This window comes from Peromyscus maniculatus, chromosome 23 (genome assembly GCF_049852395.1).
Source record: "Peromyscus maniculatus bairdii isolate BWxNUB_F1_BW_parent chromosome 23, HU_Pman_BW_mat_3.1, whole genome shotgun sequence".
Lineage (NCBI taxonomy): Eukaryota > Metazoa > Chordata > Mammalia > Rodentia > Cricetidae > Peromyscus > Peromyscus maniculatus.
Genome location: NC_134874.1, coordinates 44,288,981 through 44,314,166, shown reverse-complemented (window position 1 = coordinate 44,314,166; position 25,186 = coordinate 44,288,981). Strand labels below are relative to the sequence as shown.

General features: G+C 49.2%; 1 protein-coding gene across 1 annotated transcript in view; it reads left to right on the top strand.

Annotated features, from left to right (window-relative positions):
- The first annotated feature begins 2,095 nt into the window (after nt 1-2,095).
- The window catches only part of Card11 (caspase recruitment domain family member 11), a 75,481-nt gene continuing 52,390 nt past the window's right edge, over nt 2,096-25,186 (top strand). Inside the window, exons 1-2 of the mRNA XM_016009024.3 lie at nt 2,096-2,190; nt 23,643-23,776. Of these exons, the coding sequence (XP_015864510.1) occupies nt 23,770-23,776 (7 nt within the window). The 5' untranslated portion in view covers nt 2,096-2,190; nt 23,643-23,769. The remainder of the gene's footprint in view (nt 2,191-23,642; nt 23,777-25,186) is intronic.

The following is a 25,186-nucleotide window of genomic DNA, read 5'->3' as shown; positions in this document are numbered from 1 at the left end:
AGGTCATGTTCTACGTGGACAGGAATTTAGGAAGAGACACCATTCACCCTCCGTATCAGTTACTTTTTTCTTCACTATACCAAAATACCTGAAGAGAAACAGCTTGAGTAGGAGAGAGTTTATTTAGGCTTACAGTTTGATAGGATGCAGTCCATCACGGTGAGGAAGCCGTGGCGGCGGGAGTGAACAGGCTGTGGCGGCGGGAGGGAACAGGCTGATCTTTGCAGGCAGTCAGGACACAGAGCGAACAGGACATGAAATTAGGTTTAAAATCTCAAAGCCCACCCACAGTGGCCCACTCCCTCCAGCGAGGCTCTGTCTCCTAAAGGCTCTACAACAGTGCCACCAGCTGGCGATAAAGCATAAAACATGTGCGCCTAGGGGGATGTTTCATATTCAAACCACAGCCCCCAAATGAGAGGTCTAGTCGGAGGGAAAGGTTGAAAGTCAGAAGAAGTGGAAAGTACAAGGTATAGAGAGTCAAGAACCCAGTGCTGCCACCTGTTCAGGGAAGGCCTGAGTTTCCAGACGCTGATGGTCCAAGTAAGGATGCCTTGAGGGTAGCTAACATCCATCGTGTGGTTGACAGGCCCACTTTGCAGTGTGTTTCCACAAGAAATGACAACATATGTTCACTTGAAGACTTGTGTGAGAGTTTTCCAGTCAAACAGGAACCCCAAATGTCCACTGACAAAAAAGGAACCAGTAAATAGTTGTGATGTGTGCATCAGCAAGCTGCTGCTTAGTAACAAAGGGGAACACCCTACTGATGCATAATGGACCCAGTGAGAGCTAGGAAGATGATGTTGGGAGTCTAGGGTGCTTTGGGCTCTGTGTCCACTAACAGCAAAGTCAAGAGAAAAAGAGAGCAGAATACTGTGTGTACCTGTAAGTAGATGCCTCTTCTCTGGAATGTTCCAGGCCCCTGCTCCCTCCCAGGTGGAGTCCTTGGTATCCTGGGCGAGGTTCTGGAAGAGCAGCCGGGGCCGGTGCAAATGGCAGGGACACCAAAGATGCTGGGGAAGAGAGGCTCCTGCCCTGTTCTTTACATCCCTTCTGCTACCCATGGCCACTGCACCCCAGCTCTCCGTGCCCACCCCCAAGTGCTATACAGAGCACAGCCCCTTCTGGTCTGCAGCCTCTTCCCCGCCCAGAAGTTCAAATCACCCACAGACTCCACTTACGCAATCATTCAAACAGCTGGTAATTGGGGCTTTTATTTTGTTTTTCTTCCTTTTTCATTGTATTTTTTTACCATGTGTGTTATGTGTGTGTAGTATATATGTGTGTACATGTTTGTTCATACATGCATACTGGTATCTATAGACATATGTGTACATTCATGTAGAGGGCAGAGGTCAATGTTGAGTGTCTCCCTGGATCATTTCTACTCTGTGGTTTTGTTTGGGTTGCTCATTATTTGTGTGTGTGTGTGTGTGTGTGTGTGTGTGTGTGTGTGTGTGTGTGTGTCTTTGTGTCTGTGATGTGTGTGTGTCTGTATGTCTGTGATGTGTGTGTGTGTGTATATCTATGTGCATAATGTATGTGTGGACACTGTGCTGTGGTGCTCCTGTGGAGATCAGAGGAGATCACTTGTGTTCTGTCCTTCCATCTTTATGTAGGTCCTGGGGATCGAACTCAGATCCTTGGTGGCTTGTGCAGCCAGTGTCTTTACTTGCTGAGCCATCTCACCGGCCCTCCACGAGCCTGGGGATCACTGACTAGCTAGGCTGCCCAGCCAGTGAACTATGAGGCTCTGTGTCCCCTGCCCCAGCACTGGGGTTATAATCACATGCCATGTGCCTGGCTTAGGTTTTTTTCTTTTTCTGTTTTGGAGGCAGAGTCTCACACTATAGCCCAGGCTAGCCTCAAGCTTGTCATCCTCCTGCCTTAGCCCAGCAGCTAGGATGATCTGTACCACCACATCCGTCCTCAGGTTCTGCTCAAAATAAAACAAAAAGAGAAGTATACAGCCCACCACAGCCTCCCTCTGCACCTGCTAAAAATAGAGGCAGCCTCCTCAGTGCGCGGCGGCCATGTGGGCTTCCGGGGGAGGCTGTGGCAGCCTGCCAGCGTCAGCGCTCTCCGGGGCCCTTGTAGACAGACACCCCACAGCAGAGGACAGGGAATGTGAGAGACTTGTGGACAGATGCCCCTGCCAGGCCCAGGACACAGCTGCTGTGCAAACCCGTGAGTACATTTCCCCCACAATCCCTCTGCGGCCCTCATGAGCAGAGCTGGTGACTCTGTGTCCCAGGTCTACCAGTGTTGGTCTCCACATCTGGTCCTTCTGATCTTGTCCACATGTGTGTGCTTGGGGCCTCCACATATGCCCCTTCTCATTTTTTCTCCCTCAGTGCTTGGGATGGAGCCTAGAGCCTGAACATGCTGGGCACGCCTCTACCGCTGAGCTACGCACATCCCCAGCTCTGAATTTTTTGCAGTGGGGACTCGCTGCATAGCTTAGGCTGACCAGAAATCCTCCTGCCTCTTCCTCCCCGGTTGGGATGACAGGCTTGCAGCACCATGTGTGACCCCTTACTTTGTAATCTCCTGTTGGATGGGGCGCCTCAACTGCCAGGGCCTATATCACAAAGGGCTGGGCTGTGTGGAGCCCAGAACTGACCCACAGAAGGCTCCCCACGAACCCTGATGGTCCCTGGGAACAATGCGCCCATTAGTCTGCTGTCACAGGTCAGAGCCTTGTTTCTTCTGACTGAGCACACTGTCACAGTCGAGGAGCAGGGTCTGTACCCAGAGTGCGTTTTCTGGAAGGCTGGAGATGTTTGCAGCCCCCTCGGGGCAGGATTAGAGGATGCATGCCATGTCCGCTTCCAGAAGTGTCTCTTAGAAATGTGGCACCCCAGCCTGGTGGCCCCGCAGAGAGGTGAACCTCTCTACTGGGGGAGGATTCTTTCCCCCACCCCAGCACTGTCAGCTGGTCCCTGTGGGGTTGCTTGTGCTTGTACGTATGAGATGAGTGGGGTGCTGGCTCTGTTCAGCAAGATGCCCAAGGCCACCCTGGAACATCTGCACTCCAGAGCCACGCCAGCCATGTGCAGGCTGGGCCGCTTCCCCCCAACTCCAGAGCAAGATTGGGAACCCCAAAGATATCCTCCCCTTAGGAGTTGTTGGAGTCCAGCAGGATGTCTGACTCTGGGCTAAAGGCTTGTGGGGTGTCTTAGGGAAATGCAGCTTGAAGAGGCTTTGGAAGGGGCTGAAGAGATGGCCAAGCAGGTAAAGCGCTTGTCTTGTAAGGATGAGGCCGCAAGTTCAATCCCCAAAGCTCACTTTAGAGAGTAAAGGCAGACATGGTCTCTTCTTGCAATCCCAGCTCGGAAAGGCGGGAGGTGGAGACCGGAGGATCCCTGGAGCTTGATGACCGTTAGTGTGCTTACTTGGTGAAGTTCCGGGCCAGTGAGAGACCCTGTCTTCTCAGAGGAAGACACCTGAGGATGTCAGTGGCAGCTGCGGTTGTCTTTTGACTTTCTCACAGAGACAGTCACATGCACACACACACACACACACACACACACACACACACACACACACACGCACACGCACGCACGCACGCGCACACACACTCACACACACTTGTGTACCTTCTCACAGGTGCATGCACACACTTATGCATAAAAGACAGTGAAGAGACTTCAGAAGGCCCGAGAGCTCTTTTCTTGGCCAGAGACAAGAGCGCACAGCTGGCTTTTATGGGATTAAACTAACTTCATTGGGTTGAAAAGTCAGCCAGAGCTGCTGTGCTGGTTCATGCCCTACATGTAGTCCCATGGAAGATCACAGGAAAGTCACAAGGCCACAAGTTAGAGACCAGCCTGGGTGACTTAGTGGGTTCCAGGCCAGCCTAGATACAGAGGGGAACCATGTCTTTAAAAAAAAAAAAAAAAAAAAAAAAAAACCTAGGAAGAAAAGTTGGGGCTGAGGAGATGGCTCAGGCAATTAAAGATGGTCAGGAGGTCAGAGTTCAGATCCAGAACCCATGTCAAGGCTGGTGGGCATGGCAACCCACTTATAATTCCAGCCTCTTTGAGGTGGCCCCAGGGAATCCCCGGAGTACGCTGACTCCAGCAGCCATCTGGATGAGCTCTGGCTTTGACTGAGAGACGCTGCCTCAGTAAACCAAGTGGAGGAGAGATGAAGATTGACTCCCCACTTCAACCCCAGACCCCTCCGACCCCCACACATGTGCATGTGAGAAAAAGAAAAGGAAAAGGAAGAAGCCAGCAGGGCTTAGAGATGCCTCTGAATTGAGCATCATGCCACACAAAGTCACACTGTGGTGCAGATAGTTTAGGGCCCCTCCACTGTCACCTCCAGGCCGAGCCCAGCCTGAAGCTCACTGGAAACCTTCAAGCCTGGCTCCGGACAGACAGGTGAAAAGACTTAGAGCGGGAAGAACAGTTCCGGAGCCCCGGGCCTAGTCGAGCTGACCGGTAGCTTCAGGCCATGCTTCTGACGACTTTCTCTTCTCACTACACGGATGGATCGTATCAGTGGCACACACATACAAGGCTACGCACTGACGTCTGACTCCCTGTCATTCATCTGCACGTCAAGAAGTCAGCAGTGGTCCCCGGGCGTGGAGTCCCAGTCACTCCCCTGCCTTCGGAGTCCGTGTAATGTTTTTAGTACGGCTGAGGTAGAGGAAACATTGAACATCGAAAAGATGGTGTGGTCTTCTGTTTACCTCTCTCTCACTTTCTCTCTCTCTCTCTCTCTCTCTCTTTCTCTCTCTCTCTCTCTCTCTCTCTCCCTCTCCCTCTCCCTCTCTCTCCCCCTCTCCCTCCCTCCCTCTCTCCTCACTATGTAGCTCTGGTTATCTTGGAACTCACTATAGAGACCAGGCTGGCCTTGAACTCAGAAAGATACACCAGCTTCTGCCTCCCCAGTGCTGGGATGAAAGGCATTCGCCGCCATGCCCAATGATCTAATATTTCAATAGAGAAAAATAAAAGAGGACCTAGAAGTCCTGAAGTCAACGATCTCACTTAAGGACACTTTTACACTATACATGGATCATTAAAAGGAAAAAGGGGATGTCTCAGCCTTGAGAAAGCAAGTGGGGTATCTTAAGACGACTCACTACTGACACCTCTCACTGTACTCAGGTGGAAAGTGTGAATCAAAGTGTTGTTTTGTTTTGTTTTGAAGTTTCGAGCTCACTGGTGGCTTCGAAGCAGGTGAGCAGGTCTCCGGGAAATTACTCAAATTCTGTTCAAGTGTCTTGTGGTCTCAGGAGCTCTCCGCAGGAGGGATGTGTGTAATCTGAGCTGGTTACGGCCTTCCTAGGCTGCCGCCCCCACTGGCTCCTTTCTCTGTGTTTCCTTTTTCTTCATTTCTCTTTCCCTTTCTCACCCCTGCACCTGTTCATGCTAAATAAAAACTGGGTTCTTGTTCCCCTTTCTCTCGAAAGCCCAAGTCGTTGTCTGTCCACACACCCCTCCCCCACGCCTGCCCCCACCCCCACAGGCAGGCACACACGCCATGTTTCTTCCCTCATCGGGCTTAACCCCATTTCTGACTTTGGCATCCTGCAAAAGTCCCTCCTACAATTTCAGGTTCTCCGGCATCACTTCCTCCAGCGACCTCAGGTTTGAAAAGCCATAGTCATTCTCCATTGACAAGTAACTGGGCCACCTCCAGGGCACACCTCCCAGCACCCGGTTCCCCTCATCCATAGCATCCTCTCTCCCATTGGCTAGTCTTGAACAACAGTAATAAAATGATACTTGTGGCCAGGTTGTCTCGGGGTTCGAGTCCACGTGGGTTTGGCACCTGGTACCCGCTCTCCCGGGCTCCAGAAATTGTAACAGCATTTCTTTTCATTTACGGGGGTGAAATTTGTAGAGCCTAGACCCACCATCTTTCTTTTCGTGCATGCATTTATCAGTGAACTCCAGAAGAGGGCGCCAGATCCCCTGGAACCAAGGTTACTATTGGTTGTGAGCACCCAATCAGGGTGCTGGGTCCTCTGCAAAGGCAGTATCCACTCTTAAGCCTTGAGCCATCGCTCCAGCCCCTTGCCTTGCTTGTTGGTTGGTTGGTTGGTTGGTTGGTTGGTTGGTTGGTTGGTTGGTTGGTTGGTTGGTTGGTTGGTGACAGCCTTCATTGTCCTGAAACATGCTGATTGGGCTAGGCTAACACTCATACACAAACACGGACATGCCTTTCATCGACTCAGCCATCTCTCCAGCCCGACATTCACCCTTGTTCTTAAAGTTGAACATTTTGGTAGCATTTCATACAGTCACAAAATTTTGCAGCCATCATTTTTACCTAGTTCCAAAATATCTTCCTAAGTGAGTTGGAGGAGGGTACACTTTTTTATTTGTTTTTTTGTTTGTTTGTTTGTTTGTTTGTTTATTAGGGAGAGAGAGAAAGAGAAAGCATGATGTGTTGTGTGTAAGGAAGTCAGGGGACAACTTGCTGGAGTCTGCTCGCTCCTTCTGCTGTGTGGGTCCTGGGGATCAATTCATGTCATAGACTCAGTAGACGCTTTTACCCTCTACACCATTTCACCAGCCCTTACCTTATTTTTTGAGACAGGGTCTTGCAGTAAACCTGAAGCTCACTGATTCAACTAGACTGGCCAATGAGCTTGTCTCCACCTTCCCAGGACTGGGACTATAGGTTCATGCTGCTGGCCTTTGCTTTTTACATGGGTGCTGGAGATTTGAACTCGGGTCCTCACACCTGCACTTCAAGTACTTTACCCACAGAATCGTCTCTCCAGCAACAAATTCCAAAATATCTTCATCTCCACAATAGAAGGCCTGGTACACCCTAGCAGTTATCCTCTTCAGTGACCCTTCCCTACCCCCAACAACTGTAGTCATCCCCATTATTTGAGGGGACATTGGGTACCACTATTTATGAATGCCCACAGCCCTATTTTAAAGTGGCATGGTATTTCCCATGAACCACTGCACATCCCTAGGATGCTTATCATTGTCAATACAATGCCAAGGCTGTGTAAATGGTTGCTGTGCTGTCTTGTGTAGAGAATGCAGACAAGGAGAGGAGTCTGGGGCTGGGGAGACGGCTCAACAGATGCATTAGCTTTATTTCCTGGGGTCATAATAAAATTCTTTGACAAAAGCAACTTAGAGGACAAAGAGTTTGTTTGGCTCACAGTTCCAGGTTACACTCCATCCCTGAAGGGAAACCGAGGCAGCAGGAACTTGAAGTAGTGGTCGCATCCACAGCCAACAGCAGAGAGAAGTGAACGTATGCTCACCTGCTTGCGCTCCGTTCCTTTCCTCCACTCTTAGACCATCCAGGATCCCCTGCCAAAGGGAATGGTGCTGCCCGCAGTGGGCAGGTCTTCCTAGCTCAAGTAGCATAGTCAAGACAATCTCTTGAACAACCATTACTCTACCTAGTTACAAAATATCTTCCAGAGTATGTTGGGGGAGGCATTTACATATCTGCATGTGTGTGCATGTGCATACATCTGGAGGTCAAAAGTCCACTTCTGGGGTCTTCTTCCATTGCTCTCTACATTTTTATATTTATGTATGTTTTTATGAGAGAGAGAATGCTACACTGTGTAATATGCAGCTCAGGAGTCTGTCCTACCACGTGGGTGCTGGAACAGACATACTCTAAACCAACCTGATCTAGACAAGCCCCTGATGGGACTCCCTTCCTGGGGATTCTAGATTGTGTTAAGTTGGGAGCTGAAACACACCAGCAAAAAGGGTAAAGCGCTTGCTGTGAAAACATGACGATCCGAGTTCAGATCCCTGGCACTCACCTAAAAAGCCAGGTTACACATGCCTATAACTCCAGTTCACAGGGGACGGGGCAGGAGGATTCTGGGGCTCACTGGCCATCTAGCCTATCACCACTGAGCTCTATGTTTAATGGAATGGCTTATTAAAAAAAAAATAGGTGAAGACCCATAGAGGGAGACACCCAACATTGACATTAGACCTCCACACGTACATACACAGATGAGAACACAGACACACAGACACACACACACACACACACACACACACACACACACACGTGCATGCATGCACATGTACCTATACATATTCAATACAGATGTAACTTTTCTTTTTGAGTATTTCCTCACTGGAGAACTCTTGGCTGTGGAGAGCAGACCCTTCCTGCCTCTCTGGATCTGCCCATTGTGTTCTTTAATATTGGATTATTTTCCTCCTGCTAATGTCCCCAAGGCTCATTCATGTGGCAGCATGTGTCAAAACCACATTCATTTTTACAACCAAACAGTATTTTATATGGGCACAAGTGTTCCCTGTCTTTCGGACGTCAGAGGCTCAGTGGGTCCCGGGCTTTGGGAACCACACAGAGACAGATGACAGGAGGTGAGGGAAGGGAAGGCGATACCCAGTGCTGGATGCACTGGAAGAACCAGAGGAGTTCTGACACCCCGTGCTCACGTTCCCCTGTCACCCCATTGTCTGCTTTGTGCGGCTAAACCTGAGCTGGCCTTCCAGGACGGCTGTCAGAGAAGCCGGCAGCCACTGCCAGCCTTTCCCGAGCTGCCGTTTGGCTCTGCTCCGGAACACATTACAGCAATTAATTACATCCAACCCTTGATTATCTCAAGTAATAGGGGACAGAATAACAGAGCTAATTGAAGATCGGGGGTGCGGGGATGGAGGGGGCCTGTGCCATGGGAGAGCTATTTACTTTGTGGTTAATTACTAGTAAAGAAACCCATTCTGGTCCCCCACTCTTTCACGCACGCACCGTCTCTCTCTCCCATGCTGAAGCCTAACATTTAATTGGATTCGAAAGCCTATTTTTGTTCTCAACATAGTGGCTGCTCAATTAATGTATTTTAACTAGCAGGTTCCCCTGGTAGCACCTTGGCAGAGCTTTTGGGCATGGGAAAGCGGGCCAGTTTCTGGGGCTTCCTACCTCTCCATGGGGACACTCCTTGTTACAACCATGGAGGGATCAAGAGATCCACATGGAGGCACTGGGCCGATTCTTCTAAAAAAGCGCCTCCCTGCATACAGGAGAAGGATAAAGGGCGAAGATGGGCCATCTGGAGCCTCCTCACATGAGCCGCAGGTCCAGACATTGAGAAATGGCTGGTGGCTGCTGCTCTCAGCAACTCTGTCTCCCTGCAGGCATTTGAACACCGCGTTTCTTCTGCTCCTGTCCAGTAAAAAGCTAAGAGCCTCTGCCATGTTCTGCCATTCCCCAACACCAGCATCTTGCCTGGTCCGTTTTCCTCCCAGGGAGTTCAGCCAAGTCTAAACCTGTCTTGGATCAGATCGCAGACACCCAAGCATGAAGGCACAGAATGGCAGCTGACTGCCTTTTCAGCTCCTGGCACCACCTTGGATACCACGGCCACAGCCTCCTCCTTGCTGCAGCCTGTTCCGCCCTGGTGTCTGCTGCTGGTTTGTTTATTAGTGAGTCATTCCGTCCTCCATTTCTGAGATGGATTGAGGGCCAGCTGCACTCAGATAGCACAGCTCAAGGGCATCCCCACCCAGGTCTCCAGGAATCTCTCTCCCAAAATTCACCTAGTAACAATGACACAGTGAGGGAGCAGTAGCCAGTTCCTGGCAATCTGGTAAATGCTGGTAAATGCTGGCTGGTATCTGCTTGTCAGTTCTCCAAGAATTAGAATCCTACATCAGGGTTGGGATGTATCTCAGCAGGAGATGGTCTGAGTAGAATCCCCCAGTGAGGGGCTGGGGTGTGGCTCAGTGATAGAACACTTGCCTAAAATCCCCCAGTGAGGGTTTGGGGTGTGGATCAGGGGTAGAGCACCTGCCTAGAATCCCCCAGTGAGGGTTTGGGGTGTGGATCAGGGGTAGATCACCTGCCTAGAATCCCCCAGTGAGGGGCTTGTGGCTCAGTGGTAGAGCACTGCCTAGAATCCCCCAGTGAGGGGCTGGGGTGTGGCTCAGTGATAGAGCACCTGCCTAGAATCCCCCAGTGAGGGGCTGGGATGTGGCTCAGTGATAGAGCACCTGCCTAGAATCCCCCAGTGAGGGGCTGGGGTGTGGCTCAGTGGTAGAGCACCTGCCTAGAATCCCCCAGTGAGGGGTTATAGGTATGGCTTACCGATAGGGTTTACCTAGCCTGTATCAGGACACAGGTTCCATCTCTAGCACTGAAAGGAAGAAAGAAAGAGAAAGGAAGGAAGGAAGGAAGGAAGGAAGGAAGGAAGGAAGGAAGGAAGGAAGGAAGGAAGGAAGGAAGGAAGGAAGGAAAGAAGGAAAGGAAAGGAAAGGAAAGGAAAGGAAAGGAAAGGAAAAAGGAAAGGAAAGGAAAGGAAAGGAAAGGAAAGGAAAGGAAAGGAAAGGAAAGGAAAGGAAAGGAAAGGAAAGGAAAGGAAAGGAAAGGAAAGGAAAGGAAAAATTACTAGGATCCCACAAACAAAAGCAAACTCGGTAGTCCTTCCCTGATCATGGACCCTTTTGCAAGACTGTAGAAAGTGTTCCTCCATTCTGACGCCACCCTGGGACAGCACCGTCCCTTCCTGGGGGTGCGGTAGAACACAGAGTTTTGGGAAGGAGCCCACACAGTGCTCAGCTTGTGGGACAGTCGCTGGCTCCTCTTTACTCTCCTAGTAAGAATGGTTTGTGACAAGCAGGCTGTGTCCCCACAGGTCAGACACTGAAGAGATGTCTCTCGTAGACTTCAAGCTCATGACTGATGGAGGGAGAGAGATGGATTGGCACTTAGCTACAAACTGCAGGCACAGCAAATCACGGGGGACACACGAAGGGCACCCAAGCCCACGGGCAGGCTGTGGCGGCGGCAACCCTCCCCACACACGGGACTTGGGAAGAAGGTCTTATCGGCTGAAGGGAAGCTTCTATGACAAGGAAAAGAAAGGCAGCGCTTATCCATTGGAAATCAATCGGCTCATAAATATTAAACGCCCACTTATGTAAGATGCTTGCTAAGCCACGGGGTGTACAAGGAAAGATGAGAGAGGTCCTCCCCTGAAGATAACTACATACTAGATATAAAAGGATACTGACGTCCCCAGGGAAGGGGATTTCAAGTCAAAGACCCCGGCAGGGTGACTGAAGTCACCTCAGATTCTCCTGAGGATGGAAGGAGTCGTACAGAAGGATGTAGGGACTGCGCAGCTCGGTCTCCAGTTCTCTGTTGATTTGTTGGTGCTGTCACTAGTGTCTAAGGTTGTTGCTACTCATCCAGCGTCACTGATCAGAGAGGGGCCCAGAGAGGTTGAGCGACACACCCAAGGACACACAGCAGGCAATGTCAGAACTACAGTTCCAACCCAGGGCTCTCTTCTCCCCTCGGCTAGGACACCGAGGGGAGCTGTCCAACTCTTGGTATTTGACTTCCTTCCTGTTTGCTTAGTGTGGGATTTTATGATCCTTCCCCCACACTCCAGCCTTCTTTCCATCTCATCTGTCACCAACAAACACAACTGACCTGAGGCTCTCGAGGAGCAGGAGGTCTCTCTTCCTTACATGTGCTTGTTCTGCCCATGGGACCCAGCCACCCCACGAAGTCAACAACAGAAAGAACCGCCAGCCACAGCAGCCCATTGGACAAAATGCTCCTGCTTTTTCTGCTGCCTGGAAATGGATCTACTGAACACACAACAGAGAGCCCACCGCTTTGACCTCATTGAAACACTCCAGGAAAATGAGACGACTGAGACCCAAGCAAAGCCCAGGACCTGTGCTCCCTGCCCCCAGTGTTAGCAGGACCCAAAGGCCTCTTGAGAGAGATCTTGGAGCCTAGGACTGGAGACAGTTGAGTGCTCACCTGGCGTGCATGAAGCCTTCTACCCTCTGCACTGCATAAGCCAGCTGTGGAGGTGCACATCTGTAATCTCAGCATGCTGGAGGTGGAGGCAGGGGGATTAAGCTCATTCTTAGATATATAGGGAGTCTAAGGCTGGCCTAGATTGCCTGGGTGGGGGTGTGGAGACAAAGACAAAGACAGAGAAACAGGCCAACCTTGAAGTCCCATGCAACAATAGCAAAAGTCACTCCCAAGTTCCCTCCTAGACACTTTCCTGTCATGGCTGGAAGGAGCTGGAGTCTCTGACCTCAACTGTAAGAGAATCCTGGCACCATTATGGGAGAATTAGAAAACCGGAGCCCCAAATCAAGTGTGGTGGCATACACCAGCAATCCAGACAGTGGGGAGGCTAAGGCAGGAAGATCGCACTGAGTTTGAGATCATTCAGGCTACACTATGAGTTTATGTCAGCATGAGCTGTACAGCAAGACCTTGTCTCAAAATAAAAATAAATTTAAAAAAAGAGAGAGCGAGCCCCAATCCAGAACCACATACCATTATAAGGACGCTGAGGCCTACACTTCTCCAGTTAGCAACCCAATTGTTGGGAAAAGTCGGCTGAGTTCTCTTCAAATACATGGAAATGTGTTTGGAAATGCAAACTGCACTCACCTGCTCCTGTGGTATTTCATAACACGAGTGGCCCGGCGGCTGGAAATGCATGGAAAATCAATCGCCACATTGATTCGCCGCAGAAGTTCAGTTCGTATAAATGCAAAAGCTCACTCTGTGAGCTGCTGCCCAGAGGGCCTCAGGGGCAGCACCCCGAGCTGCAGAGCCAGCTCTGGCCTGAGAGATAACGTCACTGGTGCTGTGAGCAGTGGCCCTGTGATCTGCCGAGATTCAAATTCATCCTTCAAACACTGGTAGCCAGGGTTGCAATCCAAGCTGCCTGGGCCCCCACGCCTCTCTTTCCCCCTCCTTGGTGCCCAATTTTCTCAGCAGCTGTTCCCCCAGGGGGCCTTTGAGCTTGTGTCTGCTTCTGTCCTTCCTGAATGTGGCTCTTCCTCACCTCCTTCCTCAGCTCTGGACAGCTGTGTTGCTCACCTGTGTCTTCTTCTCATTGGTTAAACCTTGTTAGAGTTAAATCCCCCCCCCCCCGTCTTTGTGTTCTGACTTCTATATATGTTTGCTAAATCATATGAGTAAATAAATGAATGACTCAGTGAATGAGTGGGTAAAAGAGTGAATGAATGAGTTAGTGGGTGCATGAGTGAATGGGTGACTAAAAAGGTAGCTGAATGAATCAACTATGAATGAGTGACCATGACTGAATGATAAACGATTGCATGAGTGAATGAGTGAATGATGACTGAATGCATGCATTCATTAATGAATGAGTGAATGAATGGGTAGGTGAATGAGGGAGTTAATGAGTTAGTGAGTGAGTGAGTGAGTGAGTACAGCCCAGGTCACTCTGGAATATGCTCACCAGATTTTGCAGGTCCTCCCTGGATGATGTCTAGAGGTGTGGCCTAGTCTTCCATCTTGACCTTGTCACACCTCCTTGAGGCTCCTGTCCTCACAGAGGTGCATGAGGAGAAGATACAGGGGAAGTTTAAGAATTCTGCTCCCTCCTTGGATGCTGTCTGGGGTGGGGCTCCTATTTGATGATGCTGGTGACCTTTCCTATGCAATTTGAGACCATCCGACCTTTTCTCTTAACAGGTTATCAGTCCCACCCCAGGCACTTATGCGCTAGCCATGGCTCCCCAGAGCAGGATTCTACTGGTTAATGCCAGCAGAAGGCACTGACTTTCCTGTATCCACCGTACACTCCCCAGACTGTCTCCCAATGCCCCCGAATCAAAAGGCAACTTGTGCCTCCCTCCTGCCTCGGTTTGCAGAGTTTGATTTCCAACTCTGAGGCTGGTTTCTGGGATCTGGAAGCCTGTGCATGCTCAACCCTGTCTCTGCAGCCCTAGGCTGGCAACCAGCTAGAGTCCTCCAGTACAGGTCACCTCCCAGCGGCTATACAGCAGGCCTGGGATAAACAGCAGGATGGGGTTCTGTGCACCAAGGTATTCAGCTGGTGCCATGAAGGAGGGTGTGGCTCGGGGGAACCACGTAACTGTCTGCACTGCAGGGTCATAGCACTTGCAATCATCAAGTTCTTCTTGATTGGCAGGTGCTGAGGGCAGTTCTGTGGCAGGAGTGCATCATCACCAAGCCTCATGTCCTTACAGCATTTGATTCCACAACTGTTTTTTAAAAAAGTTTTTTGAGACAAGGTCTCATGTAGACCGCATATTCTCTATGTGGTCAAGGATAAAATCTTGATTCTCCTACCTCTATTTCCTGGGTGCTGGAATTACAGGCATGCACCACCATGCCCAGTTTATAGGGTACTGAAGATGGGACCCAGGGTTTCATGCATGCTAGGTAAGCACTTTGCCAACTGAGATATATCCCCAGCTCTCTACAGCCATTTCCTAAAGTCCCATAACATCACCAGATAGCATCACAGAGACAGTGTGTGCCTGGCTTCCTCTCGACCCTAACCATAAAGCCATAGCCAAGATGTCCCCACATACACAAGAGGAACAAATTTCATTATGCCCGCAGCTGGTGCAAGGGTAAGAACTCAGGGGTTTTGATTGGAATCAGCATGTGTCCTCAGTCACCACGGGCCACAGCAGGAGGGGACAGTATTTCATCAAAGCCAAGTCTCCCCTCTCTCTCCCTGCCAGCCACTTCTTCAAAGGCAGAGTTTCTTGGGAGCTCCAAAACAGGTGACCTCGCTCTGGGATTTGCACTGGGTCCCAGTGGCCCTCCACGCTAAGCTGTGCACACTGCTCTGGGATCCGTATAGGATAAACATCCATCAAGAGCCAGCATGAGAAATTGGTGCACGTTCCTGAGCTATTTAAATCTGTCAGTCCTAATTGTGTTTTCCTTCAAAAGCTTTTCCACAGAACTGCTAGAAAAATGAGTGAGGGGGTGCAGAATGGGAGCACTATTCTTTGGTAAGATGAGAAGTGTGCACCCTTCCAAAGTTTACTGTACCAATCTGAAACCACTAGAGAAAATGTCTGGGGGTTGGGGGTGGGAGGAGATGACATTTGGGCATTGCCCTTGGGCTCCGAGCTTGATGATGCGCCATGGCCTCTGTGGTTAATCTGTATTGTCAGCTTGGCTAGATTTATTTTTTATTATGTTGGTGTGTGTGTGTGTGTGTGTGTGTGTGTGTGTGTGTGTGTGTGTGTGTGTGTGTGTGTGTGTGTCCAGGTGCTCATGCACACAGTCATGCACACATGGTGGGTATGCATGCCATGGGCACATGTGGAAGCCAAAAGACAACTTGTGAGAATCAGTTCTCTCCTTCCACCATGTAGGTCCCAAGGATCAAATTCGAGTCTCCAGACTTGGTGGCAAAGTGCCTTTGTCTCCAAGCCATCTTTTCAGCCTGCTTGACTGGATTTAGAACCACCATAGAAACAAACTTCTGGGGTGTCTGTAAGGGACTTTCTAGATCAGGTTAATTAAGGAAGGAAGTCCCGACCTAATTATGGGTAGCATCACCCTAAGGGCTGGGGTCCTGAGCTGAATAAAAAGGGTGAAGTGAGCTGGGCACCAGCATTTGTCTCTCTGCTTCCTGACCGAGGATGCTGTGTGACCAGCCGCCATGCACATGCTGCCATGATGAACAGTGGTACCTCAGACAGTGAAGCAAAACAAGCCTCCTCCACCCCAAGCTGCTTGTCCAGTATTTGATACCAGCAACAGGCAGGGGGCTAACACACCTTCCTGTGCATCCTATGGAAGTGCCCTCTCATCTTAATTGACATCAAGTAGAGATATTTTAATCCACAGACCCTTGATCCTCTGCCAGTGTCCTCTAACAGTAGATGTCCATAGCCTCCTGGGGGTTGTAGCTGATTGTGAATATTCCAGGCATCCTGGTGCTTAGGGAGCTGCCTGGAATAGGGGGCTGTGCTCTTAGCTGGATGGTGCTAAAAACTCTGTGATGCAGATGAGAATGTGGGTACCCACAGACTAAAGAGAGCTGATGAGGAAAGGGATGGAGTCCAACAGGCCTTATGGAGGATAGAGAAGGGGCTGTGTTTTCTGTTTCTGAACAGTCAAGGACATGTTGAGGACCTGAGAAAGGACCCGAGCAGGTGGGTGTGATGAATGGTTGGGCCAATGCCCACAGCCAGGGATCCAAGAACTGAACCGCAGATGGCCAAGCACTTGACGGTGGTGGAGTCTGTCAATTCCCGTTTCCTAGGTGACGCTTATGTACTGCCCTGCAAACCTCTCAGAACTGCTTCTTTAATTTCTCCCCTACCACACTTTTGATGCGGGTAGCATTTAGTCTTTCCCAATGGCTCCCTGTTGTGCCTTAGCCATGAAATGTCTCCTGTACTCTCGTGTGTCAGAACACTTGGTTCCCAGCGGATGGCGCTGTTTGGGGCGTTGTGGGGCAGGTCCTGGGGGTGGATACAGGATTTAAGGCTATTAGTCACAACCCACTTCCATCCTCTCTCCACTACTTCTTTATTAAGAAAAAATTTTTATTCGTTTTACATACCTATCAAAGATTCCCCTCTTCCCTCCTCCCACCCCTCCAGCCTCCCCCTCCCAACCCACCCCCTATTCCCTCCTATAAGAAGGTAAGGCTTCCCATGGAGAGGTACATTTAGTAGTTACCTATGGAAAGGTAAGCAAGCTGCTAAGCCCGCCTCACGCTCCTGCCAGCCTGCCTTCCCCACCGTGACGGACTGTGTACCCCTCAAACCATGAGCCAAAGCCAACCCTTCTTCCTTCAAGCTGCTTCTTGTGAGGTATGTGGCCACAGCAATGGCCACTCCATTATTATCAGTGAACAAAAGATACAAGAGCAGAAAGGTGGGGCAGGTTGCTTGATCTTAGGGATCAGGAATGTGTGACCAGGAGGAATGTAGATAAAATGTGTGGCTCTTACTAATCATGCACACCTGTTATGATATATTCACCTGCAAGTAATAGAAGTATAATCTGATTATATGCCTTCTAGAGCTTTCACTTTTGTCATAATCAAAAACACAAAAGTGAGCTCCGGGATGCCACCAGTGGCCCAAGGCTCTTACTGTTTCCTTAAAGTATGGCCTTGTCTTCATAGTCACAAAATAGCTGCTCTGCTTCCAAACATTACATTCACATTCCAGATAGAAAGACAATTTAAAGACTCTTCCCATCTGTTTCTGCCCCCTTTGGAGAGTTCTCCTAGCTAGGTGTGGTGGCACATATCTGTAAAGCCAACATTTTAGAAGCTGAAGAGAGAGGATCATGAATTTGAGGATAGGCTAGACTACCTAGGAGGCCCAGTCTCAAAAAAAAAACTAAAAGAAAGGGTGGAAGGGATGGTAAAGGATGAGGGGAGAGGATGATGGTGTGAAGTGGGCAGAGCATTCCCTGATGTCTTGTGCAGAAAGTCCCACTCAGCCGTAACTGCTGTAGCTGCAAGGGAAGCTGGGAACACAAGTTTCTGAGAAGCGTTCAGTTAACGCCACAGACAAACTTGAAGATCTGTTCCCAAGTAAGAGAGGATGGATATGTTTGGCAGCTGGCGGTGCCTGCCACTCCACTGTGAATTTAAAATGATAATTGCTGCTTTCAAAATATGTATCCATGAAGCTGTGCTGATTGCTGTACACATGTTAATTGATGGGAAACATTATCCTGTCAATATTTCGGTTGAGTGAGCTTAGATGAGATAGACAGAAGTTAGCAAAGCAACTGGGAAGTGAGACGGAGTCATGCAGGGGGAGATTCCAAGCTGCCTCCTTAAGTGCCCTGTTTGCAAGAGTGAAGGGGATTATTTGAGGAAGAAGGTGGGCCATGAAGGGTAATTTCAATCCATTTGCATAACACTTCCATCTCAAGGTGATAAATGCTGTGTGCACTGGGAATCGGGGTACAAACCAGTGTCTCTATGGTCCTTTTCTTCTGCAATAGATCATCCTTTTAAAAATATGTTCTCTCTCTCTCTGACAGGAGTCATTTGAATTAAGTGAGGGCTTTTCACTGGAATAATTAAACCCTGTGTATCAGGCTGCTCACTCCAATCACCCACAAAAATCGATTAAGAGACATGCATTTATCTCATTGACTACCGACCCACATCTGATTCCAAGGCTTTTGTGCTGGGGTGCCTCTTGGAGAGAAGAAACAGGAGTTTTGCCCATACAAAACAGCTCCTCCAGCCTGGAGAGATGGCTCAGCTGTTAAGAGCATGTGTTGCTTGCTCTGGAAGAGGACCCTGGTTCAGTTCCCAGCTGAACTGAACCCACATCAGTTCCCAGCTACCTGTAACACAAGCTCTGGGATATAAACTGCCCTCTTCTGGCCACCACAGACACCTGTGAGCACACACACACACACACACACACACACACACATAATAAAAATAAACCTAAAAAAGCCCAGCTCCTTCTGAAAGGCCTGGAGTTTTCTGGACTTGAGGTAATAGAACTCTTGCTGTTTATTTTATTCAAGATGAGATAATTGTTTTATTAACTCAGCTTACAAATACATATTGATGATGTATTAAGAGGAAAGCCCTGCTCCAACAGAACAAATGAATATAGCAATAAGAGGAAAATGAGTGCTCAAGAGGCAAATGATATCACTGGAGAGAGCAGCCGAGAAGGTCCCAGTCCAAAAGCAAGGCAGCCAGGAGCAGCTGGCCAAAACTGCAGCATGGTCAGCATAGGACTGTGGGCTAAATCCTCATTATCCAACAGTATGTTGATTGATGATGCCTTAATATGAATACATCAATAAGCTCTGTTTACAAACACGCCACTCCCCACACTCAGCCTTCCCTCCGACATCTCATCATGTCATACCGACCAGTGTTAGAGTGTCTGTGGTGCTTAGGTAAATGCTGTGCCTAGTAAGCCAAGTTGTATACTGTGATTGTCTGGAGTGTGTGTGTGTGTGTGTGTGTGTGTGTGTGTGTGTGGTGTTTGCTGAATCAACAATGTCTCTTTTTTCCATCTATTTGGGGGTTTTTTAATATCATTATTTTTTTCTCATTCAGCTCTCAGGTTTGTTGATTGCCTGATAGTATCACTTCCCATCTATGGGATACATCACATAACTGTTTTCAGTAATTCCCCCTGGCATTCTGCATCTGGGCAGCCTTCCTGACTCTGCTGAAGTCTTGGCTGCTTTCCCCAATGAGACCCCTTGACTCCTGAGCCCCCATCCCCCCTTGTTGCTTTATCCATTCCTTCCGCTGGAGCAGATCCTTTAGGGGCTGCCTAGGACAGGGCACACAGAAAGTAGAGTTTCTGACTTTCTGAAAGTATGTCAGTTTGTCCTATTTAGCATTAACTATCAACTCCATACAACCTAGAATTACCTTTTAAAAAAGAGAGTCAACTGAGTAGTTGTCTTTATCAGGTTTGTCTGTGGGAATGTCTGTGAGGGATTGATTGTCTTGATTGCCTTAATCGATGTAGGAGGACTCAGCCCACCATGGGTGGCAACATTCCCCAGGAGTCTTGAGCTATACAAGAAATGTGGTCAGGAGCCAGCCAGCAAGCAGCACTCCTCCATGGTTTCTTACTCAGCTTCCTGCTTTAGGTCCTGCTCTGACTGCCCTCAGGGATAAACTATGATCCAGAAGTGTAAGCCAAACAAACCCTCTCCTTCCCACACTGATTTGGACATGGTGTTTGTCACAGCAACAGACAGGAAACCAAGGCATCCAACTTATTTTCACATATGACAAATAGTTTGGGTGCTCAAAATTTAAAGATACTTTCCTAAAAAAACAGTGAAGCTCTTGCTCCACCATGTTTCAGCTTCCAGAACTGATATCCAGAGGTCTGCCACACCACACTTTCTTCCCATCAGCAGGGAATCTGGGTTTTTCCTTCTGGGAGATTGTAGGATATTCTCTTAATTGCCGGTGATGGGAACTCTCAAAATGGCACAGTGAGGAACACACGCTCCACTGTGTTGCAGTAAACGTTCTAGAGGCCCTTTAAGTCGGGAGGTTGATGCTCATACATTCTGAGAAATCTCGAGCCTTACTCCTCGGTACATCATGCCTTGGTTTCTTTTCCATCCTCAGGGGTTACTAAAATGGAGACATAACTGTGTTCCCTCTCTGGGATGTGTGTTCATTGTTGGACCCTTGGCATTGACCTCGGTTTTCTTAGCTTCCTTCTTCGACTTCTTCTGAGACAGAGCTGCACTGCTGCACTGTGTAGCACAGGCTGGTCTGTACCTCATGGTCCTCCCCTGCCTCAGCCTGCCTGGGCCTGGGATCACAAACCTGTCCTAAGGAAGCCTAGTCAAATAGTTGTTTGTTTTCAAATTTTCTCTGATTTAATTCATTGGTCCCTTTTTACAGTTGTCTTTTGCCAGTTTGTGTCTAGGGCTCTGTCTGATGTAGAGATTTTGTATCAAGTCCTCCTTGCTGCTCTCTCTGTTTATGCTTAGGTGGGAGGCAACAACATACAAGTGTATGGACTTTGCCTGCGATCTGATGGCCTTCCCTGTGGACCACCCCAAACTGACCATCCGAGAACTTGGTTTAAGTCTGGCCTGAGCTTATATAGGAACACAACCATTGCGAGGAATTTTGTGTGCATAAATTCTGGTCATAACCCTTTTAAAAAGTTAACCCTTTTGCAACCAGTTCCAGAAACTGTATATTAGCTGAGTAAAATCAGAGAGACCTGGATCCACATTCTCTCCTCATACTGATGTAACCAGTTTTTCTTTTCTTGGCACTGAGATGGCCAAGGTGACAATGTACCATCACTCCCCGAGTATTCCAGTTGTCTTTATCAGTGCTGTGGACCAAACACCTGACAGGAAGTGACTCAAGGAAGCCATGGCTTCTTTTGGCTCACAGTTCAGGTGATGCAGTCCATCAGGACCAAGAAGCCATGATGGCGGAACAGCTCCTGAACATGACCACAGGAGGCTGCTTCTTCACATCTCTGTAGATCAGAATTGGGGGAAAGGAGGATGCCAGCACTCACATCGATTTCTCCTTTTTCCTCTCTTTGTTTAGTCCATGATTCCAGTGCATGAGATGGCGCCCCACACACTCAGTGTGCTCTTTCTCCCCTCAGCTAATCCTCCTTGGGCTGCCTCCACAGACATGCGTAGAGGTGTGCTCTCTAAAGTTCTGTGTGCTCCTCAGTCCAGTCAGGTGACAGTTTAAATTAACGCTGACACACAAGGAACAGTCTATAAGTATTAGGGCTTGTTGCACGAATCCTAAATGACCTTATAATAAAAACCCAGAGCCAGATGTTGTGGTAAATGCTGAAAGATCAGAGGAAACAAGCCACAGCCACGTCTCACCTCGCCAACTCCTCAGCAGAAAAGGGAAGATCCTGTCTCCACGAATCCTCAGACTGAAAGGCTCTCTAGTTCCTGTCTCCTCACGCCTTATATGTCTTTCTCCACCCAGCCATTTCACTTCCTATCTCAACCTTCCGAGTGCTGGGATTAATGGTGTGTGTGCTTCCCAAATACTGGGGTTAAAGGTGTGTGCCACCACTGACTGGCTCGGTTTTTCTCTCAATCTCATGTAGCCCAGTGTGGCCTTGAACTCACAGAGATCCAGACTGATCTTTGCCTCCCAAGTGCTATGATTAAAGGTGTGCACCACTGTCTGACCTCTATGTTTAACTCTGTGGCTGGCTCTGTCCTCTGATCTTCAGGCAAGATCTATTTCTTAGATTACAAATATCACCACAAGGGATGGCAGCTTCCATCATTGAGTATGCCTAGAAGTCAATATCAAAAGCGATCAAGAAACCAATTAATCAAAACAGAGTCATAAAATTTCCCCCTGGCTTTGGGACCAAGCTCTCAAAAGTGATAGTCAAACTTCCTAGACCCAAACCAGAATTCCCAGCACCCTGTTGGCAGCCCTGTGCCTCACTTTCCCCAAATGATATTGATAAAGCAGAAAGATAGAAAAGCAAGGAAGGATGGTCCTACGAAACCTGCAAACCTGTTTTCTCTTTCTTACAATTAAAACTTACCTTATAACTAAAAATAAATTACTGAAAACCCTCTTCTGCAAACCTAAAAAGAAACACATGTCCTTTAAAGGCAAGGTGCATGTAGGGCTAAGAATGGGGATCCATGTGTAAGCCCCAGACCCATGTAAACATCTGGGTATAGTGGTGTGTACCTGCAATCTCAGTGCTGGGGATGGGGACCTGTGTGTAAGCCCCAGACCCATGTAAACATCTGGGTATAGTGGTGTGTACCTGCAATCTCAGTGCTGGGGATGGGGACCTGTGTGTAAGCCCCAGACCCATGTAAACATCTGGGTATAGTGGTGTGTACCTGCAATCTCAGTGCTGGGGATGGGGACCCGTGTGTAAGCCCCAGACCCATGTAAACATCTGGGTATAGTGGTGTGTACCTGCAATCTCAGTGCTGGAGATGGGGACCCATGTGGGAGCCCCAGACCCATGTAAACATCTGGGTATAGTGGTGTGTACCTGCAATCTCAGTGCTGGGGATGGGGACCCATGTGGGAGCCCGGCATCCATGTAAACATCTGGGTATAGTGGTCCGTACTTGCAATCTCAGTGCTGAGGAGGCAGAGACAGGCAGATCTCTGGTGCTCACTCTCAAGGCAACCAAGCCTAAGCCGTGAGACCCAGGCCACTGAAATACCCTACCTCAAAAAATAAGGAAGGCAGCTCCCAGGAAACAGTGCTCAAGGTTGACCTCTGGCCTCCACACGCACAGGCACACACATGCAAGCACACATGAGCATACACATACACATACACAAATGTGTGTAGAAGAGTACCAATCCCTTTGCTCACTGGCCTGTGGCTTCCTCAGCTCCCGTGAGACACTCTGTTCTCAGGTCACCTCTTCCCTCATCCCTCTTCCCTAGCCACAGCCCAAGGCAGCCATTTGTCTGCTCCTATCCCAGCAGCACAGCAGAGAGACCATGGAGGGACCAAGGAGATGTGTCCTCAAGAGATGCATGGTCCTGCCACATCCTATAGCCAAAGACCTCTGACAGCTCATCCCAAGCTGCCAGACACTGGCAGGAACAGCTCCAGACATCTGGGAAGAAGCAATGTCACCAGTGATTAATGCTCAAGGCTCAAACTAAGCAAGCTCCTGATTATATCGCAGTGTCTTGTGGTTCCTGTCACTTGAAAGAAGAAAGGACATGGGGCAGTAGCCCAAGGCCCCCTGGCGTTCTAGGAAACTATCAGACCAGGCATTCATCCTCTCCTCACCTTTACTGGCTTTGAACCCCACCTTTCCTTTCCTCTTCTGGACCTGTTTTCCCAGAAGGAAAGCTAAGCCAGTCCCTCAAAATAAAATAAGATAACATCAAATAAAAAAACCAGTCACCACTGGTCTCCCAGCATGACTGAGCCCAAGGTCAGCAACGCCCATGTCAGTCACCGTGAGAAACACCACCTTTGGGAAATTACAGAGCGTGTGCACCATGGCAGGTTCCTGACCAAGTCTACAGTGGGCTGGAGGCCAGAGATGTAATTCACAGTGAAGGGAAGTCTTAGGGGCCAGAAGGAGGCTCCCTGGCCCAGGACCTATGAGTTTGTAGCCGCAGGCCACTTGAACATCTACCACACAGGCTGCAAGGGACCCCAGAGCTCCCACCTGCCCATCTCTCCATCCCCTTAGGTCTCAGTGTGTGGCCACTGGCTTTCTAGAGCTAACCTCCTGCCGCTTGAGATGTGCTGCACCTAACACTGTTCCCCAGAGAGGTGCGCCTGGGGTTCCATTTCCCAACAGGGAGCCTTTTAGATCCTTGAATGTTTTCCTTTCTCTCTGCCTCCACCCTTGCTCCAGCTTAACAATCCTCTTCTTTTCAGATTCTGGTCATATCCACTCCAGTTCCAACAACAGGCTGGCCCCAGAGAGGACACCACGCATCCAGAAAGTGTGACTCACAGATCTGGATAACAGTTCCCTGGCTCTTGTTGACAGAGCACCGACCATATGCCAGGTACTAGTCCATCTCTTCTATATCAAAAAACTAAGATGTGGAGTAATTAGCTGCTTTCCAGTTGCTTGGCAAAATGCCTGGCAAAATCGGCTTGAGGAACAAGGGGTTTATGGTGGCTCATTGCTGGAGGGCACAGTCCATCACGGCAGCTGCAGTCAGGAAGCAGAAAGAGATGCATGCTGGTCCTCAGCTCGATTTCCCTTCCTTTCTATTCAGTTAAGAACCCTGGCCCCAGGGATGCTGATGCCCACATTTAGGGCAGCCTTCCCTCCTTAATTAGCCTCATCTAGACAGCCTCTCACAGGTGTTCCCGGGATGTGTCTCCTAAGCCATTCTAGGTCCTCTCAAGAAGACAGGTCAGTCATCACACAGAGGTGACCTAAGACTTCATGTAGAAGAAAGCGAAAGCTCAAGTGTGGGGGTGAGGGGGCTGGCACAGGGACAGTTAAAGGAAAGCCCAGCATACCTGGAGTGTGGTTCGTGATGAGGATGGCAGGAAGGGATCTACAGAAGCCTTTACAGGTCAAAATTGAGGAGCTGTTTCTTAGTTTTTATATGTGTGTTTTAATGTGGGGGTGGGCCCATGTATGTATCACTGCATATGTGTATGCATGCATGTAGAGGGCAGAGGACAGCCTTTCTATCGGTTCTCAGCCACCTTCCACCTCCTCTTTGAGACAGCATTCTCATTGGCCTGCAACTTTACCCCTTAATCTGGGCTGGTTAGCCTCAAGCTTCCTGGGATCCCCCTGCTTCTGCCTCTCATCTCCCAGATTACAGACGTGTACTGCCACACCCAGATTTTTATATAGATTCTGGGGATCGCAGCTCAGGTCCCAATGCTTGCAAGGCAAGCACTTTACTGGCTGAGCCACCTCTCCAGTTCCCAAGATAGTTTTTTAAAGACAGATCTCTGTGCAGCCCAGGTTAGTCTCACACTTTCCGGTCTCAGCCTCCCCAGTGCTAAGATCGCAAGTCTGCCACCGTGCCTGGTTAAGATCAGTAGTTGAATGTTTATTGTGACAATAAGAAGAAGCCACAAGATAAAAACCGTGAATGAAAGAGGCTGGTGGCAGGCAGTGGTGGTGTGTTCTTTTAATCTCAGCATTTAGGAGGCAGATCTCTGAATTCGAGGCCAGCCTGGTCTACAGAGCAAGTTCTAAGACAGCCAGAGCTACACAGAGAGACCTTGTCTCAAGAAAGAAAGGGAGGGAGGGAGAGAGGCAGATGATGGAAGGAAGGGAGGGAGGGAGGAAGGAAGGGAGGAAGGAAGACCAGCAGAAGCCAGGCAGCTGTGCTGGGGTTTGTGTGATGGGAAATGGTCTTCCTGGAATATACTTCCTTGGTGAAGATGACCACTGTGATCCAGAGTTAGACTTAACAGGAAGCCAGACTATGCAAAGGTTAAGT